Raw genomic sequence first — 18,665 nt, forward strand, 5'->3', positions numbered from 1 at the left:
GGAAGTTACGCAAAGTCACACAGAGAGCTGGTGGCACAGCCAAAGATGGATGCCAGGTCACCAAGCTGGGTCATCTGCCTACAAATAGATGTCTCACTACTAATTAGGATGCCTAAACTTCTAGCATTAGGGATTATACCTTTATGCTTTCAAAATCTGCCTATAAGCTCCTCCTGAGCAAAAGTGCATGTTCCGTAGAAGAATTAACTCCTTCGGGTATTATCAACCACTGCCACCTCAGAGGGAATGTTAATAGTTAAGGAAGGATAAAATCCTATAAACAAAGTGTAGAAACATGTGAAGTGGGAAAAATAATATCAGTAAAAGGGCAATGGGACATCTGGGTTGGTGTCAGGTGAGGAGAGTACAGAGATTAACTTATACTTCTCCCAAAGACCACATGGCATATGGCATTTCTCACCATGTTCTTCCTCTTCTATTCTTTTGTACTCCCAAAACCCCGTGGAAAGTGCTAGTCTTCTCCAAGAGTATCAGCATTTGGCCCAACATGGTTCTCCATCTCTTGCCCTTTTTCCTAGGTAGCAGGTATCAAAGGGATATTCTTGGCAAACAAGAAGGTGGATGAGCAAGTGAAGACATACATCACTTACAACAAGGGCAGAGATTGGCGCCTACTTCAAGCTCCAGATGTGGACCTGAGAGGAAGTCCGGTACACTGCCTGCTGGTTAGTCCTTCAGTCTCACATGACGTCCATGGGCAAGCTGGTCACCTGGGATGTTGCATCAGGGGCTTTCTTCCAGCACGGGGTTCGTAGGAACTTGGGTGGTGCCGAGCAGGGATTTCCCACAACTCCCAGGGAGATGATCTATGGACTCAGATTGCCATACCACCTGGATGGAAAGTTCAGTTGAAACCCACAGGCTTTTACTGAAAATGTACTATGTGCTCCAACTCCTAAGATAAAGAAATGTTTAAGAGAAAGTGCCTGTGTACCAGGGTCCCAGACAGAGCTCATGGATAGAAACACATTTGTTAACTGATACTGCTGTGATACAGTTTGAGAAATGTTTGATAGATGTCAAGGGAAGCAAAAGTTGCCTTGGAAGCCCAGAAAAGGTCAGGTGTGTCCACATGGGTTAGGAGCTAATCTAGTAACATTCCCAGGGTGACAAGTGTATGGAATATTGAGGTTGGCACTAAGGACGACATGCTGTGTAAGAAGTTTTTTCTGCCCTCAGGTGTGACAACTCTTGGTGGGGAGGGAAGACCCATCATTAACAGTGAAATTCACAACCTTCATGCTCTCCTAGAGAGGATGCTTTCTTCTAAGGTCCCAGAAATGGTTATGTGTCCCCTTAGCCAAAAGTTGCCTTCTGCCACTTATTAAAAAGGTTTATTAGGCATTTACTGTATTCTAGACATTATATCAAAGACTGGGGCTGTGGGGACATACAGGGCCTTTCCTCTTTCGTGGATTACAGTCTAATCCCATGTTTTCTGCTTGAGGTCTCAGGAAGATCAGAGACCAATGTGCACCCACCTCTAGGAGCTGGTCACAGAATGAATTTTATTTTTCCCTAGGCCTTACCCAAGGCTTTCTCTTACTTTCTTAACCTCATTTTCTCCTTTCCCAATTTTCATCATTTTCTTGTTTTTACTTATTATACAAGATATATCTCTATAAATGCCTAATCCTTTTTAAAAACACCTAAATATGAATAAATGAGTAAATACATTCATATGAGTTTTAGACAATGGCTTCAAACATTTCAGGTAAAATTCAAGTAACATCATATACAGGAATTGCATAATAAAAGAGGAACTGAAGCAATCTGGTTGAACAAGAGGGTAGAGGGCGTGGAGACTGCTTCACATAGCTTCTCTCCCTCCCTCCCAGTGGCCACCTACACCTGTAAAAAGCAGGATGTGAATGTCAAGATCAGATACAGAGGAAGGTCGGGATCATCCTGTGGGAAGTAATGGTCAGGGAGGCTTCCTAATGCTGACTGTGAACTGGACCTTGATGGATGGGGCAGGGGTGATGAGGAAGAGGGGGCGGGGGCTACAGTTGTGATGGTGGAGGGGCAGCTGCAGATGTGAGCATACCTGCTGTCTCAGGGGGAAATGTCTCCTTGCCCAAATCTGAATATGTGGCTGTTTCTGGAAGCTGAGCATCTGGAAGGCTCGTCTCTGGTGGGGCAGGGTGTGTGTCAGAAGTTTGCTGGAATGAAACTGTTTTCTTCTTCTCCGTTGTAGCCCTTCTGCTCCTTACACCTGCACTTGGAGATCTCTGAAAATCCGTATTCCTCAGGAAGAATCTCCAGTAAGGAGACAGCCCCGGGGCTTGTGGTAGCTACAGGTAAGGAAGACGCTCCTGGGGCTTCTTCCTCTCTGAGGGCTTCTGGAATATGTTTATCACCTCTTTGGAATCATTTGAGTGTTGGGGGAAAGCAATGGGTGCTCTCCCCAGAAAATAGGCAGGGTTACGGAACCCCAGGGCCAGTCTAATGACCCAGGAAAAGAACTCCAGAAACTTGACACTTCTAGGTTAATGAGCATCCCACACAGTCACAGAGCAGTCCCCTGTGCTTAGCAAGAGACCAGAGTTCCTCTCAAAGTAAACTGACTGATCAGAAGGCTTGTTTGTAATAGGGAATTCTCACTTTAAGACATCGTGATATATGAACTTTCCAGCTCACCAAATATAAGTTGAGGTCATTTTCTCTTTACACAGAGGATTCTTTGCAAAGGGTTTCACCCCAGAGCTGTTTTTAATCAGGAGGTCTCTGGTGCATGTAAAGGTTTGTTTACACATGATTAACCACTTGGCTAAGAGCCTGGGGAAAAGGGCAGAAAAACCTAAGGTTGCATTGTTGGAACCACTGTCCACTGAACATCAATCAGAAATGAAGATAAAGCAACTCTGAAATGAAAAATGAAAGTCTCTGGGGAATGTGTTCTGATTAGCATGCATTTGATTTACATGTACCTTTTCAGGAATACATTGATGGCATAAAGCAAGGCAGGCTTCTAATCTCAGAAGTTAGAGCTCTGGTGTTAGGCTCTTTTCTAATGAGAGAAGATAAATTCACAGTGACTTCCTGAGATGGTATATTCTGTCCTGTCTTATCAACTCAAAGCTCTGGCTCCTGGAGTTACTGCCCTCCTAGACAGGACTTCCTTCTCCTTGGCTCCAGCTGCATGGACTTCTAAATACCATCCATGACTGACCACACTGATCAGATTTGCAGCAAGTGTAGCCCTCTAGCATTCCAGTCCATTTCTCTCAACCCCGTAGGGATTGGATCCCCATATTTAACACCATTGGCTTCAAGACTGGCTTCCGCCCAAGATAATGAGTGATGACGGCAGGCTCTGTTACCGTTCTGGCTTGGGGAGTGATCCCCAAACCCCCAATCCTTGGGGGCTGAACCTCTCAACTCAGGGACTGCAATACTCTCTACTTTTCCTCAAGGCCTACAGGACATCCTGGGGTGGAGTAGGAGGAACATGGAAAACAGTAATCAATAATCAAAGTAATATTATTTAGCATGTCAACTATGTAGCCAGGCATTGTCCTATGTGGCTTAACCACTCTGAACTTCAGTGTTTTCCTTGGTGAAGTGGGATTAACAGTATTGACATAACAGAATTGAAGGATTCAATGAAGAACTGGATTTAAGGCACTCGAACAGTGCCTAGGACATAGCGAGTACTCAATACACGTTACCTGTTATCATCAGTAATATTACAGTTTAGCCCTGTTCATCTTGAATCAGAAGACTATGTATGATTTGGGCATCTCCTTCAACAGAACCCATAAATCATATGCATACACTATGCATGCACTGAATGAATGAATACACTCCTTGTTGTCCTGCTTTCTGAGATGAGCTCTGACACTCACTAGCCTTATGAATTTGGCTTAGTTCTTCAACCACTGGGCTTCGTTTTCCTATTTATAAAACAGACTTTTTCCCCCTACCTTGTGGGGGGTTCGTAAGAATTAGAAGAGAGTGTCCACAAGACCCCCAGCAGAGTACTCAGAATACAGTGAGGTAGGATTAGTTTAGTTATTACCTGTGACCATTATGTGTTTCTAAATTAGTCAAATGTTAAGTCTTTATAAATTGACACACATGGAGACATTATAGATTTGTTTTGGAAAGTTTTTATTTGTAGACACTTGACCCTTGAACAACAGGGGGAGTTGGGGGCGCCAATCCCTGCATCATCAAAAATCCACATATAACATTTGAGTCCCTGAAACTTAACTACTAATAACCTAGTGTTGACCAGAAGCCTTACCAATAACAAACAGTTGATTAGCATGTATTTTGCATGTCATACGTATTACATACTGTATTCTTATAATAAAGTAGGCTAGAGAAAAGAAAATGTTATTAAGAAAAGAATAAACTGAGGGTTGATTGGGGGTGGGAGGGATGGGAGGGTGGGTGATGGGTATTGAGGAGGTCACCTGTTGGAATGAGCACTGGGTGTTGTATGGAAACCAATTTGACAATAAATTTCATATTAAAAAAAATAAAATGAGAAAGAGAAAATGCATTTATAGCACTGTACTGTATTACTGGAAAAAAAAATCACACATAAGTGGACCTGCGCAGTTCAAATTCATGTTATTCAAGGGTCAACTGTGTACCAGAATTTACTAATGCCTTTTTTTCTCCCCTTTGTAACTCTCATAACTTTGTATGGCTCTTTGCCATACAAATGTCCCTGGGACTTTGGGAAGGCTATAACACAGCCGAGGAGAGTCTGATGAAAAGCCAGAGCTAGATGTCTAGCACATGCCTTCATGTTCCCAGCTTCTGCTTAGCCTGCTTGCCAGCTCTCCCTGGGAGGTTGTTTGTTATCAGGAAAACAATTATGAAGTCAGCCACGGGTGCCCTCAGTGGCCTGCATGGAGCCTGTCTCTAGGGCCCTTTCCCATGTCCAGGCATTTCACCTGCCTCCAGGTGCCTGTGACCCTGGGCCCCCTTCCCTCCACCCCTGGTGCTCACTGCCTCTTCCTCTTTGCCTGAGGTGTATTCTTGGGGGAGCTGCATGGAGGAAAGGATTTGTCTCCAACTCCTGTTGAGTCCATCTCAGAGGGCAGATAGAATGCCAGTCTGGAGAGTTTGACAGTTGCTTTTAGCAGAGCGGGGACACTAGGGCTCTAAATATTCTTACCACTGTGTTTTCAAGCAAGGTGTCAAGACCCTATATCTTCACAGTGCCTTGCAGTGTGCAAAGCGCTCTCCGTGCCTCCATTGCACAACAGTGCTAGGATGTGAAAGAGGTGATGACTCTCCTCCATTTACAGATGAGGAGATGGAGGAGGAAGAGGAAGAGGTATTGTGCCCACACCAACACTCTGTCTGGTTCCAAGTCTAGTCCTGAGCCCCTTCACCTGCCAGTTGCAAGATACCCCGGGCTCCCTACCAAGCTTCCTGTGAACTGAAGCTCCATGGGGGCGCTCTCCTCCCTGCAGTGGGTTGTGCCCGGTCTGCTTCCTTTTCCATCTTTTCACCGAGCCCTTAGTCCCCTGAATGGGTATCTGTGCTAGCGGGACCCCAAAATTATCTCTTCCTTCCTTCCTTCCTTCCTTCCTTCCTTCCTTCCTTCCTTCCTTCCTTCTTCTCTCTCTCTCTTCTTTCTTTCTTTCTTTCTTTCTTTCTTTCTTTCTTTCTTTCTCTTTCTTTCTTTCTTTCTTTCTTTCTTTCTTCCTTTTTTGTTTCTTAGCACAAGTGTTTAAGAAGCAGAGAAAGGTAGCTTTGAGAGGAAATGGGAATTTTTACAAGTTGTTTAAAGCTGCCAAAAGGGCAGTAGAGCCTCCAGGACTGACCAGCTAAGCCATTGGTGAGAGAAGCTTCGTGTTCTTCTCTGTGTCTCTCCCCTTCCCCTTTCCCATCACATCTCTTAAGTGAGGAACAGCTACATCCTCTTCTAATCAGATCAGAGGTCACTTTGGTGAGCTTCACAGTCCCACGTCAGCCAGTAAGGCGCCTTATTCAAATCTTCTTTATCTGACGCCATAACCCAGATTCTTCCTGTCAGGGATTCCCCATAGGGCCACTTAGGGACTGCCTGTGTTCTGAGATCCAGTTGTCTTGGAGACATCTTTTCTGCCCCTTCATCTGGGAACCAACTTTTTTGGTTCTTGTGCTCAGTAGCAATTTTTTAAGGGCTCCTTTCAGTTGGTGGAAGATGTTTCCAGAAAAAGACATTGCTGTGAGCCTTGGATTCTCATCATCACAGAACCTCCAAAGTCAGTCTGGTGGAGCTTTGAAAGAGAGGGGCTTAGGAAGATGACAGAACTAGCTCCTACAGAGAGTACGAGGTGATGAGACAGACCCTAAGAAGCCATTACAGGAATAGCAGATTCCAGCTGAAGGGTGACTGTGCTCCTGTGCCTGTCTCTAGCTCTTTGCCACCTTGGTAGACATTCCTGATTGATCCCTATACTCTGTTCTCTTGAGACTAAATATGACTTCAGAATCCTTCTTGTCGCAATGCTCCAGGCAGCCATCCCCAAACGACACGAGTTGATATTGTCTGCCCCATCCCTCCTTTATTTCTTCCAAAACCTGTATCTAGAGAGTTGAATTCCAGATTCCAGACAGATCTCCACAGAGCTGCTCATGGTGCCTCTCTTCGCTCCACTCACACCTACTGCCTGAGCCCTGAGCCCTGGGGTTATTTTTGGAAGCCAGAGTGTCAAAACAAGTTGGCTAGCTGTGTGCTCCCTGGTGCTGATGGGAGCTTGACAAGCTGTAGCCTGGCTTTAATTTCTCATTTTGAAGCATTAAATGTCAGGAGCTCAATTAACATTTTCATTATTGCATTTTTATTGTGCTCTTATTTAGGCTACAGATGTGTGGGAGCTAACATTCCTTTCCTGCTATTTTTAAAGAAAAAAATATCAGCCAAAATGATAAATTCTTACATCTTTAGGGTACTCTCCTGGTGCTTGATATGTCCCCAAATACACATCAATATCAGAACGTGATTTAATCATTTGTTGACTCATTCATCCATTCCACAATTATTTATTGAGCGGTTAACTACTGCATTTGGGGCACTATTCTGGGCTCTGAGGTGGGGGATGCCCATTGGGGAACCTTGGACAACATAGGTAGACCAGAAAATCTTGATCATTTCCTCTTTTAATAAGTATAACCACTGGGTGATGATGCTCAAGGGAAGGAAAAGAAGGGGAGACAGCATGAAGTTGTGAAGTGATGGAGGAGGCAGTAAGTGTGGCACAAACCAGATGATTTCTCCTGCAGTGCTCGATAGCCATGATCTGCTGAGGATAGTCATTTTATTCTGGCCACCCTATAAATTTCGTTACATGGTCGATAATATGGGGTCATTCATCTGTGTGGCACCCAAGAGACAGGTGGACATGTTTGAGTTGGATATACACTCACATGTAAACACACACACACGCACACACACACACACACACACACACACACACACACAAACACACCAGTTTTCCTTAGGCTAAAATTATCCATGAGGAGGAAGGTATCCTTAGGCCCAACTTCTCCATGCATATCTATTGTTCCACTCTTTGCCACCTTCAGAAAATGCCTATAAAAATAAATTTTAAGAGACTATTGGTAAAAGCATGAATAGTTCAAGAGATCGAAGCTCATTAATACTGGGTCTTTGAGTCTTACCATTTAAAGATGAATTCCTGTAATATTATTTACTTGTGTTCCCATATTACATTTTTTTCTTCTTGCTGTGTTTTTGATATGACACCAATAAAGACACTGCACAAATCAACTCTAAACATACTTAAAAATTGTTACCCTCTGCGACCCTTACCCTCAGTCCCAAATCTGCAAGTAATTACAAATGATGTGCTTATGTTTCAGGCAACATTGGCCCGGAGCTCTCATATACTGATATTGGTGTGTTCATCTCTTCTGATGGGGGCAACACATGGCGACAGGTAACTGGGAGAATTGGGAACAGGGAAGAGGCATTTAGGGCAAGTTCTGTCAACATCTCTTTTTCCTATAGATTCTCTGGCTCATTATGACTTTGTGGTTGCAAAAAATGTTGAAGCACCTGTTCAGTTTGGTCCATTTTCCTGACAAATGGACAGGGGGGTAAAATGGAAGTATTGGGTAAGGAATATGAAGAACTGGAATTTTCCCATTTTTTTCCATTCTTTCATTCAGTGATAAGTATGGAACAGCCACCAGATGCTAAGTACTGTGCTAGTTTCTGGGGATACAACTGGTGAAATCATTTCTATCATTAATGTGCCATGGGACCTATCTGCCCAGATAGGTCCCTTTACCTTTCTGGGTCTGTTTCTTTATCTACAAGATGAATAGGTTAGGATAATAAAAACCCAAGGCTGTTGAAATCTCTTGTGATTTAAATAATATGTAGGCCCAGCCTTAAGTAAGTATGAAGCAGCTTAATAGATACATGACTACATGAAAAATTAACTCAATTGTATACACATTTGTAGCACACTGTCCAATAGAAGTTTCAGCAGTGATGTAAATGTTCTGTGTCTGTGCCATCCCAAGTGGCTACTGAACACTTGAGATGTGGCTAGTGTGACAGAAGAACTGAATTTTTTTATTTTATTTATTTTAATCAATTTAAATTTAAATCATCTCATGTGGCTACTGTATTGAACAACACAGACTTATACAATGTCAGCTAGGTGTCAAGTACAAACCTGAGGAGGCAGTTGAATATTTTGGGGTCCCTTTCCTCAAAGAGTTCAAAATTAAGTAGGTAAAACAGCTTCATAAATAACTAACTGTAGTTCAGAGTGATTGAATTATTTTCGTGGCATTTTTAGCCTGCAGAGTAAAGGGAAGAATTGATTCTACTTGAGGAAACTGGGAAAGACTTAACAAGAAGAGTTGACATTTTAGTAAGTCTTAAAGATGAGAAGGTTTTTACCTGAGGAAGACAAAGGAAGAGCACTGAAGGTCTTGGAGAAGGGGAAGCCATCATCTGCAGTCTAGTTGGACAAGTTCCTGTTTGGATCCCTTAGTGAAATGTCATCACCATCACCAGCATCATCATCACCACCCCCATTGCCACCGCTGTCACCACTATCACTATCAAGAGAAAAATTTACCTAGGACTAATACTTACAACCAGCTATTTTAAGTATTATAAGGCATACGACAAAGAATAAGTAAAGGTTCCTACCCACAAGGCCAGAATCAGGCAGATGAGGAGAGGACACATAATTAAGAACATACCTTCAGAACATAAGATAATCACTTTTTATAATTTTTTGAATTTATTTTTAGAGAAAGTGTGAGCAGGTGAGGGGCAGAGAGAGAGAGAAGGAGAGAGAGAGAATCCCACCCAGGCTCCATGCTGTAAGTGTGGACCTGACACGGGGCTTGATCCCATGAACCATGAGATCATGACCTGAATCAAAATCAAGAGTTGGACACTTAACTGATGGAGCCACCCAGGAGCCCCAAGATAAACTCTTTTAAGTGTCAAATTTGGATGGAAACTGGAACATCAACTCTTCTGGTATATAAACTCCCAACAACAAACCATTGTCCCTCCAACTCAAGAAATAGCTCACCTGGCCAGGTGACCACTGCAACATCCCTTCCTTGTGTTGTCACTACTTTGGTTTTCTTTTCTCTTTTTGTAAATAGCTAAGGACTTCAGTTTCCACTCCATTACTGTACAGGACACTTGTTAGCATTGGCCAAAATGATAGAGAGGAAAGTGTAGATAATGACTTTTCTCTTTTCCCCACGACAAGAATCTTCTTGTACTCCTCAGCCTCACACTTAAATCCAGCATCTCCATTATGTGGATTATCACAGAGCCTACCTTTGAGCTCGGGAAAGAAAATGCTGTCATTGTAAGCCCAAAGTTCATGTTTATATATGATATATAAATGAATCACCCTGAGGTCCTTTTTGCATTAATATTACCATTAGTATGGACATTCTTATTTTCTTAAAAGACAAATGTGAGAAAGGAAACCAGTTGAGAGGTTAGGTTTTCCTCCATGGTGTTCCCTAAGGCAGACCCCATCCCTCCTATTCTATCCCTTTTAAATATGTTTAGACTCCTCACTTTTTCTACTATGTCTCACTTAACCCAGCATCCCAACCTCTCCTTCTAGGCTGTAAGAGCCACCACCAGTGGTTCAGAGCTAGAGGGATTATCCAGTTCTAGTTTCCTCTAGAAGATCTATGGTAGGAGGTTGGTTCTCTGCTAGAGAAATGTTTTTTTTTTTTTCCTGTTTCAGGTTGGAGATATGATAGTTGTATATAATAGAAGCATTGAGTTGTGTGGGATTACATCTGAAGTTCTCATAGCTCAGAGCCTGGCATCATAGTAGATGCTTAGGAAATGCCTATGGATGAATGGATCACTGAATGCTTGAATGAATTAATGGTTGCATGAAATGAGTAATGGACAAAAGGATGAATCAAAGAATGGATAACTCTACATCCCTGGAAGCACTGTATTCCAATACACCTTCAGAATCTGCAAGGGCCAAACTTAGGCCTTCATCCAGCTTGCACGGAAACCTAGGAGGCAGTGTCTCAGTCTAATAACTCAGTCATCATGTCTAGAGAAATTGTCTTTACATTCCTAGATAATTTATGAACAACACTGTAAGGGACAGACCATTTATAAATTAGCAAAAACCTGAATAGTTGAGAAAGGAGAGAACTGAGTAGTAAGTTACTCAAAATGCAAAGATGGGTAAACATTTTTAAGTCATATTTTCCTTTGGGTTACCTAGCTGAGCATGCATCTTGTTGTCTCGTCTTCTTGTAGCACACTGTATTACACACTGGACACAGTACTAGTGGAAAATATCCCTGGAAATTCCGTTTCAGTGAACTAGGGAGAGTTATTTGTTCTCTGCAAGTCCATTTCCTTTTCTGTTGAGTGAGGATGATAGTACTTGCCAAACTCCCTGGTAGGGTTGTTGGAAGACTCAGAACCTAGAGGAAACAATGTATGTGAAAGACTTTGTAACAAGCCCTGTGCAAATGTGAGGCATTGCTATGATTGTTGTTGTTGTTGTTGTTGTTCCAGATCTTTGATGAAGAGTACAATGTCTGGTTCCTAGACTGGGGTGGCGCCCTCGTGGCCATGAAACACACACCTCTGCCAGTCAGGCATTTGTGGTAAGGACAGCTCCCTACCCTATTAATAAGCTTTTTTTTTTCCTTTTAGTGGAAAGTGTTGGGACAAGTTTTTCTGCATGACTTTGTACCCATCTACCCATTTCCTCATCCATTTATTCACCCATCCATCCATTTAATATACATTCCATCATCTAACTCTTAGGTAGCAGTAGTAGACCAGATAATTTAGATGGGGAGGTATGATAAATAGAGTAGGGTGGTAGAAATGGTGCTCAGATAAGGCAGAAAAGAGCTGGAAGGACCTGTAGGTTCAAGCAGCCAAGATTAAGAATCCAAAATACAGGATATAGAAATTGCTACAAGAAACTTAGGTTCATGTAGCAGATACTAATTTCAGTTCTAGATAAGTTGGGTTTGAGATGTCTGTGAATATTCAAGCAGAGATGATGATTATTTGTCAGATATATTCATCTGAAGGTCAGGACAGAGGTCTGGGCTGACACTCTAGACTTGGAGTCATTAGCCATTAGATGATAGGTAAAGCCATGGAGGTGGGCTCAATGGCTCAGGAGGATAGGTACAACAAGGAGAAATCAGGGATTTATATGGACATGGTTGAATATCAACATACAGAATGGGAAATAAATTATGGAACAAAGAAGAAGTAGCCAAAAAGAAAAAAAAAAGCAAAAAAAAAAAAACAGGAGAAATGTTTTCATGGATGCTGAAGAAAGGGGTGATCAATAGCACCAAATTCTATAATTGGACCAAATTAGTTATGGAATGAAAAAAAAATGTAGGATTAATCAATGTAGAGTAGTAGAGGAGTTCAAACTCTACTTTGTCAGAGTAGATTCAAAAGAGAAGTGGGGTTGAAAGATAGATTGCAATAGATTTATGAATGAAATGAGTGATGAATGAATGAATGATAAGCAATGGAGTAAAATGGAGACAGTGGAGATAACTCTTCTCAGTAAAGTAGATTATGGAATGAGGTTGTGTGTATATATGCAAGACCCTCCAGTGAGGACAAAGATCTGTGAGAATATACGATGATGATGATGATGATGATGATGATGATGACGATGATGACGACGACGACAACTGATGCTGTTGTTTTTTCTTGCTTTTGGCAGGAGATAATTAAGTATCATGTGCATTTATATGCTGAAGGGAAAGGATTTCAGACTTCACATGCAGCAAAGTGAATATTTGAGACTGAATATTTGGGAGTAGAGGGTACTATCCAGAGTACAGTTGTTGGGGTGAACCACAAGTTGGAGGATGGACTCTGGCTTAACTCCCAGACCCTTGATTTTGGGAGACTATCCCTTTTAAAGTAAGAGTTTTACTGGGAAGTATCAGACTGTAATCAGGAAGAGGCATAGGATTCCCAGGTGCCAAATTTAGGCTTCAGCCACCTTGGAGGGACTTAAAAACTTTTCTCTCAGTTTGTCCTTTTATTCGGTTAAACCATATGAACTTGCCATTTTTGGGGGGTGAAAATAGTCAAATACGGTCAGTTTCTTAGAGCTGTAGTTAGCATGAAGTCCAATGATTTTACCAACTGCTATATTTTCCTATGAGATTATGAGATTGAATTTTGAAATGATACATGGAGCCATTTGTAAGGAAAAGTACTAACTGATGAATGAACGTGTAAAGGTTCCCATTGTAATTGTTTATCACCCTGTTACTACTGATTATATACTTTTTGGGTACAATCAGAAGACCAAAATTACTGATACTAATGACAGAATTTTTTGAGGAATTCTTACATTCCCGACAGCATTCTAAACCCTTTAGTAAGTTAACTAAGTTAGTTCTTGACACAACGCTAGGTATGTGGGTACTCTTTTTATCACATAATTATAATAGCATTGAAATGCAGACATAATAAATACTTTGCTCAAGGCTACACAGCTAGTACCTGGCAGCACTAGGTTGGGTCTCTGCTATGGATGCTCTTCTGTTTTAACTGGATTTTCCAGATCTTTACTGAGTGTACAGAGGCTTATCACATGGTCCTAGCCCTCTAGGAGATCATAGTCAAGATAAGGAGCTTAGACAGTCTATATGTCACCAGAAATCCAAGCAATGCCTGCTAAAGCATGCTGGCCCGGTGCATTGTTGGGATCTTAGTGCAGGATGGAGTCCTGCCCAGTGTGTAAGGGATCTTCTTGCAGATGGTGACAGGAGAGTTGATTTTTGAGAAAAAGATGCCAGGAGTCAGAGGACTGATGAAACCAGTCAAGGGAAGGGAAACCCCTACCAAAACCTGGGATTCAGGAAAATTGGGGAGTGTTAAGAAAATATATCTGATTGGAATCAAGAATGTGAGTAAGTTAGGGTGGGTAGGACTCATTGGAGCTTAAATCCCAAGTTGAACCTGTAAGTAATCTCTTTTATTGCAAAGACCTGCCTCTTTGTGGAGGGAAGAGTTTCTCCACTGAGGATAGAGTAGGACTTGCACTCTCAGAAAGGATTACTTGACTCTTAAAACGCATTCATTTGTTTATTTGTTTTTTTCACCAAGAAAGGCAACATCTTTAGCCCCTATCAAAAAATTGCATTTATGTCTCAATAAGAGAATTGATAAATGCCCTGCAGACAGATATAGCTGAGCAGATTTTCTCCACTTAAGTCTTGAGAGAAGGGGGCTGATAGCCCCATCTCACACTTGACCATCACCCTCCTGCTCTTTCTCCATTATAATAGGAACCTAGTACTTACTTAGTGGTTGATTTCTAGACCCTTTTGCACAACAGTTTCCTTATTCTAAGGAAAAGAGGAATTTGGTGGTGTTGTTTCCTTTGGGGTACAGAAAAGGAGAGGATATTTGGCATGAACTAGAGAGTTTTGGTTTTGGTTCATCTTACCATCCTTACGTCTGACTGTTGAGTCTGTTCTGCAGTTCTTTCCCACCCAAGACCTGATCACTTCCCAAAGGAGCATTTATCTGGGAATTTTTGGAGGGAAACCATGCATGCTGGGAAAACTGCTTAATATTCTTTCAGGGATACGTAAGTAGGACAAAATCATGTCTCTCAAAATCCTCAATACAAAGTTTGAGTTTTCCCTTGTTCCATGAAATATCTGTTTTTTTGTTAGAAAATGTTTTCAAAGCTCAGGAGAAAATAGCTGCATTCGCATTGAACTTCCTCTTACAGTAACAGTGGTAATACTACCTTCCATTTGCTTGCCTACTCCAAGTTACAAAGTATTTTTCAAATGAAACTTTTGAGGTAGCATTTTCTCCATTTAAAGGATGTTGACACTGCTGTTTGTCGTAAATACTACAAATATTTCCCTGAACTTGGACGCCACCCATGATTCCTACTTGCTTGCCTACCTATGAATGCCAGTCTCTGAAATCATCTCTGCATTGGTTAAATACCAGCTATTGGGGTCATGTGTTAGAACACAATAAGAAATACCTTATTCAAGAATTCTCCTTTGCACTTCTCTTTCAAAGGCTAAGTGAGTATTTTGTAAGGACTTGACCATGTCATGCAGTTATGAACTGCAAGCTTGTGAAACACAAGCAGTTTCTTCATCACCAGTAGCTTCTAATTAAGTCACAGCTTTCAAGGTAAACAAGTTGCTCATTTTAAGTGGAAGAAAAGTTAATCAGTTCATTGTTATTTTCTGTGTAGGCCTCAAACTGACATTATTTTGTACATAGATATATATATATTCACATAGAAAAAAACAACACCAGCCTACACACTCTCACACAAGGGTATAGTGGTTCTCAAATTTAAATAATAGCTACATTGCCTTTCAGAGAAAATAGGAGTCATAATTGAAAAGCTGAGGAAACTTTAGCTAGGCTAATAAGGCATGCTGTTTCCCATAAATTGAAATGATAGGTAGCTAGATATGCATGAAGACAAAACAGCATACAAATGAACCCATCTATTTGTGACCGTGTACTCTTGGATGCATAGAGATTAGAACCTAAGTGCTATTTCAGGTAAGCCCTGCATCCAGCATTATCTTTATACCATAGATGCATTAGGGTAAAGTGAATAATGGAGCCCTATGGAATGCAGTGCTCTAATGAAAACTCAAAATAGTCAGAGCTACTAATCTGCAGGTAGATTGGGGTCCTACTGTTTGCTTGCCCTGACAAGCTGTCAGTGTCTCCTTTCAATAGGATGTTCTTGGAAACAGGAAATGAAACATCACCTGGCCTTTTTTGTTCCTTTGTTTTTCTATAAATGGCTGTGAGTGTTAGTATTTTGTTCAGAAAAACATTCACATGAAAACAACAGTTCCAACCATACATGCCTCTGAAAAGGGAAAGTACGTGTGCTATTGTGAAGAACTTCCAGGTGGCTAAAATGTTACCACCTCATGTGTTTGTGACGAAATAAGATGGAACAATGTACCTCACCAAAGGGAGGACACTGATTCTCTGGGGAGGACTTCGTTGTCCTTGGAAGATATCTTCCTTTTAGTGGCTCTCATCTCAGTATTATAAAGTCATAGATGCTGGAATAAGGAAGGATCTTAGAGAATGTGTAGTCTGGTTTCACACCTAGTGTAGCAGACACCTCTTGGACACCCCAGAGGATCACCCTACTTAACCACAATACCGCAGTACTAAGCAACTCACATATACCCAAGACAGAGATTTCCCCATCTTGTATAATGTCTTTAGCTGTTAAAACAATGTTTTTCGGTTGAGCAGTAGTGAACCTACTATAATTAATGTCCATCATTACCTGTTCTGCTGCCCAGAGCTATAATGAATAAGTGGGATCCAGCATTGCACATAATTAAAGAATTATATAGCTGGAAAGGACCTCAAGAGGTCTCTTTGTCTAACCTTCCTCGGCTCTAGAAAATGATCAGATATGCAGCTCAAGACTGATTTTATGCATTTATGCACTTACTCCTCATGCATTCATTGAGCATATACTATCTATCCAGCTTTAGTTTAAGGGCTGCGCTATAAAAATGAACAAGACAAATACTTGGGAGCTTAAATTATTGTGCAAAAATATTTGACTATTCTCTTTAAAACCATTATGAGAATGGAAATATTTTCTTTTTTATCTGTATTTTTAATTGATATTTTTATGCATCCAACTACTTATTTCTTTCACAGACATTGCCCCTTTTCAGTAGTCAACAAATAGCGTTTTGTTTAACTAAAGCTTTCTTACTAAAAAAAAAAAGTAAAAGACATGGTAATTAATTCAGCTCTATTCTTCTTTACCCTAAGCTATCTTCAATTCATATAAACTGTTTTCAGAACAACCTGGTTTTTTTTTTACCTTTAATCACATTGAATGTCAGTTTCTCTACAATGATTGTAACTAAACACAGTATTTAGGATTTAATAGAAGGATAGTTTTTTCTATTATGCATGTTAGCTATCTGTGAACACATAGTAGACTCACATAGACTCACCGTGGCTTGATTACCTCTTATAATAGCATCATTTCTAGAAAGTATGATTGACAATGACCCCAGTTGTTTTCAGCTTGAGCTTACCATTAGTTCTTCTTTTTCTTTCTCTGACTGTGGAGCTTTTTTTTTTTTTTTTCTAATTAAGCATTCTGTTTTAAGTTGGTCCTACCTTATAAGTGACTTCTAAATCTACATTCCCAACATTGATTACTCCCCAGAAGTTTAGATCCACCCATCCAAAAGTCTCCTTGACAATGTCTCAACCTGGAAGTTCAAAAAGCACCTAAACCTTGATGTGGACCAAATAAAAACAAAAAAAGCTTTGTGTCTCCTTTTCATCCCTCTTCCCCATCTCAACAGCTTAACCCTAAAAATCTGTTGTCCATGATTTATTTCCTTTGCTGAAGCAACCTGTATACATTATATTGCCTCCACCTCTAAAAGTATCTTTTCCATCTCTTTCTCCACTACTATAACCTTTGTCCTGGCCCCTGTTCTTGCTTGGTATCTTACAATTGTTACACTTTCCCTCAGCTCATCTCCTTGCATCCACTTTGAGTCCTGACAATCCATTCACTGTAAAGAAATGAAAATTATGTTTTAAATTTAAAGCAAATTATATCTCTCTCCTTGCAGATGGAAACAAGGTCCTTCATGGTCTGTCTGGTCTTGTTTTCTGACTCCGTTTTCCTTCTATAATCTACTTTCCCACTGATCTACAGCCATTGGCAATCTTTCTGTTCTCCCTTGTGAAAGCAACTTCCTTTCACACTAGGTCTTACCTCTGGAATGGCTCTTACCAGGGTCTAATCAACTTGTTCCTTATTATCATTCAGACCTCAGTTGAAATATAACCTCTTCAAAGAGGACTTTCTTAAACTTTCAATACAAAGTAGTTATTGTGGTCACTCTCTACCACATCACTTTGTTTTATTTGTCTTCATGACACCTATTTGTAACTCATATTTTTTATAACTCATATTTTTAATCCATTTGTCTGAATATTGTTTGTGTCCTCAAATTAGAACGTAAGTTCCACTTACACTAGGGCCTTCCCTTTCTTGTTCACCACTAGATCCTTTAAACAGAGGCCACTGCCAGACCAGGTACAGTTAAGCATCATATATTTTTATAAAGGAAGTGTATTTGATTTTGATTTTGTATTCTTGTCTTGCCATTATTTAGAGGTCAGTTGGAACTTTACACCTGTCTAAGTATTGGAGACCCTAACAATTTTCAGTTGCACCTGTGGATCTAATAAAGAATTCCCAATTCCTTTGTCTGGGCCATTAATGAGTTATTGAACTGAGTAGGGAAAAGAAGGTGCATCCCTTGGGGATACCATTCACTATAGTTACTTCAAAACATTAAAAAACCTCCCTGTAATCAAAAAAAAAAAAAATAGCTCACATAAATGGCAGGCCATCCAGACCCAAATTTCTGATACCCAAGAGATTAAATTTTCTAATGTCCTATTTTTCGGAGTTTGTTCAGGAGTTTTGTTTTGTTTTGTTTTGTTTTGTTTTGTTTTGTTTTGTTTTGTTTTTAATAATTACCTCAGTTCACAATATTCAAGTGTTAGAGGTTCCTGATCTCATAAAGTCACCAGTATGGCACAGTCGTGACCTTCCAAGTGGTAGGCTGACCATAAATGAGAATCACGGGATCCATTCCTCACCCTGATTCTATAGGGATGTCTCCTTGCTTATGTTTATAAGCATGGTTTGTAATGGATTCTTTGGATCTTGGTTATTATATATGCTAGCTTTCCCACGTGGATTTTGGCATTTCTTAGTCTTTCTTCTGATCTCATTCTTCCATCTAACCCATGCTTCTACTCCTTCCACATGAACTCAGTTCATACAACAGGCCTTTTATTTTCCAGTTTTTCTTTTCATCTTGGGCTTGGCTTTTCCTTGGAACTTGCATCTCAGAGCTAGAAGGCTATGATGGTCCCTCCGTGTCTACTCTGTGGTATCTCATCCACTGTACAAAGTAATAATGACTATCTTCTGCCTTGTTCTCAATGGCAGTGGTAGGAAGGCTCCTCCTTCCCTGGGACATTGGTAGCGCCCACCATTATTTTCTCTGCTAGTGTTAATAAGTGATCTTCACTGGTAAGGAAATTCAGGGAACGAGATAGGACAGAG

At 40.8% G+C, this 18,665-nt stretch overlaps 1 protein-coding gene across 1 annotated transcript in view; it reads left to right on the plus strand.

Annotated features, from left to right (window-relative positions):
* The window catches only part of SORCS3 (sortilin related VPS10 domain containing receptor 3), a 611,532-nt gene that overhangs the window by 509,933 nt on the left and 82,934 nt on the right, over positions 1-18,665 (plus strand). The window contains exons 10-13 of the mRNA XM_047072705.1: positions 540-686; positions 2,219-2,321; positions 7,855-7,931; positions 11,042-11,133. Of these exons, the coding sequence (XP_046928661.1) occupies positions 540-686; positions 2,219-2,321; positions 7,855-7,931; positions 11,042-11,133 (419 nt within the window). The remainder of the gene's footprint in view (positions 1-539; positions 687-2,218; positions 2,322-7,854; positions 7,932-11,041; positions 11,134-18,665) is intronic.

The sequence above is a fragment of the Lynx rufus genome, unplaced genomic scaffold (genome assembly GCF_022079265.1).
Source record: "Lynx rufus isolate CCGP_SWC_20201006 ecotype Redwood Valley unplaced genomic scaffold, mLynRuf1.p SCAF_11, whole genome shotgun sequence".
NCBI lineage: Eukaryota > Metazoa > Chordata > Mammalia > Carnivora > Felidae > Lynx > Lynx rufus.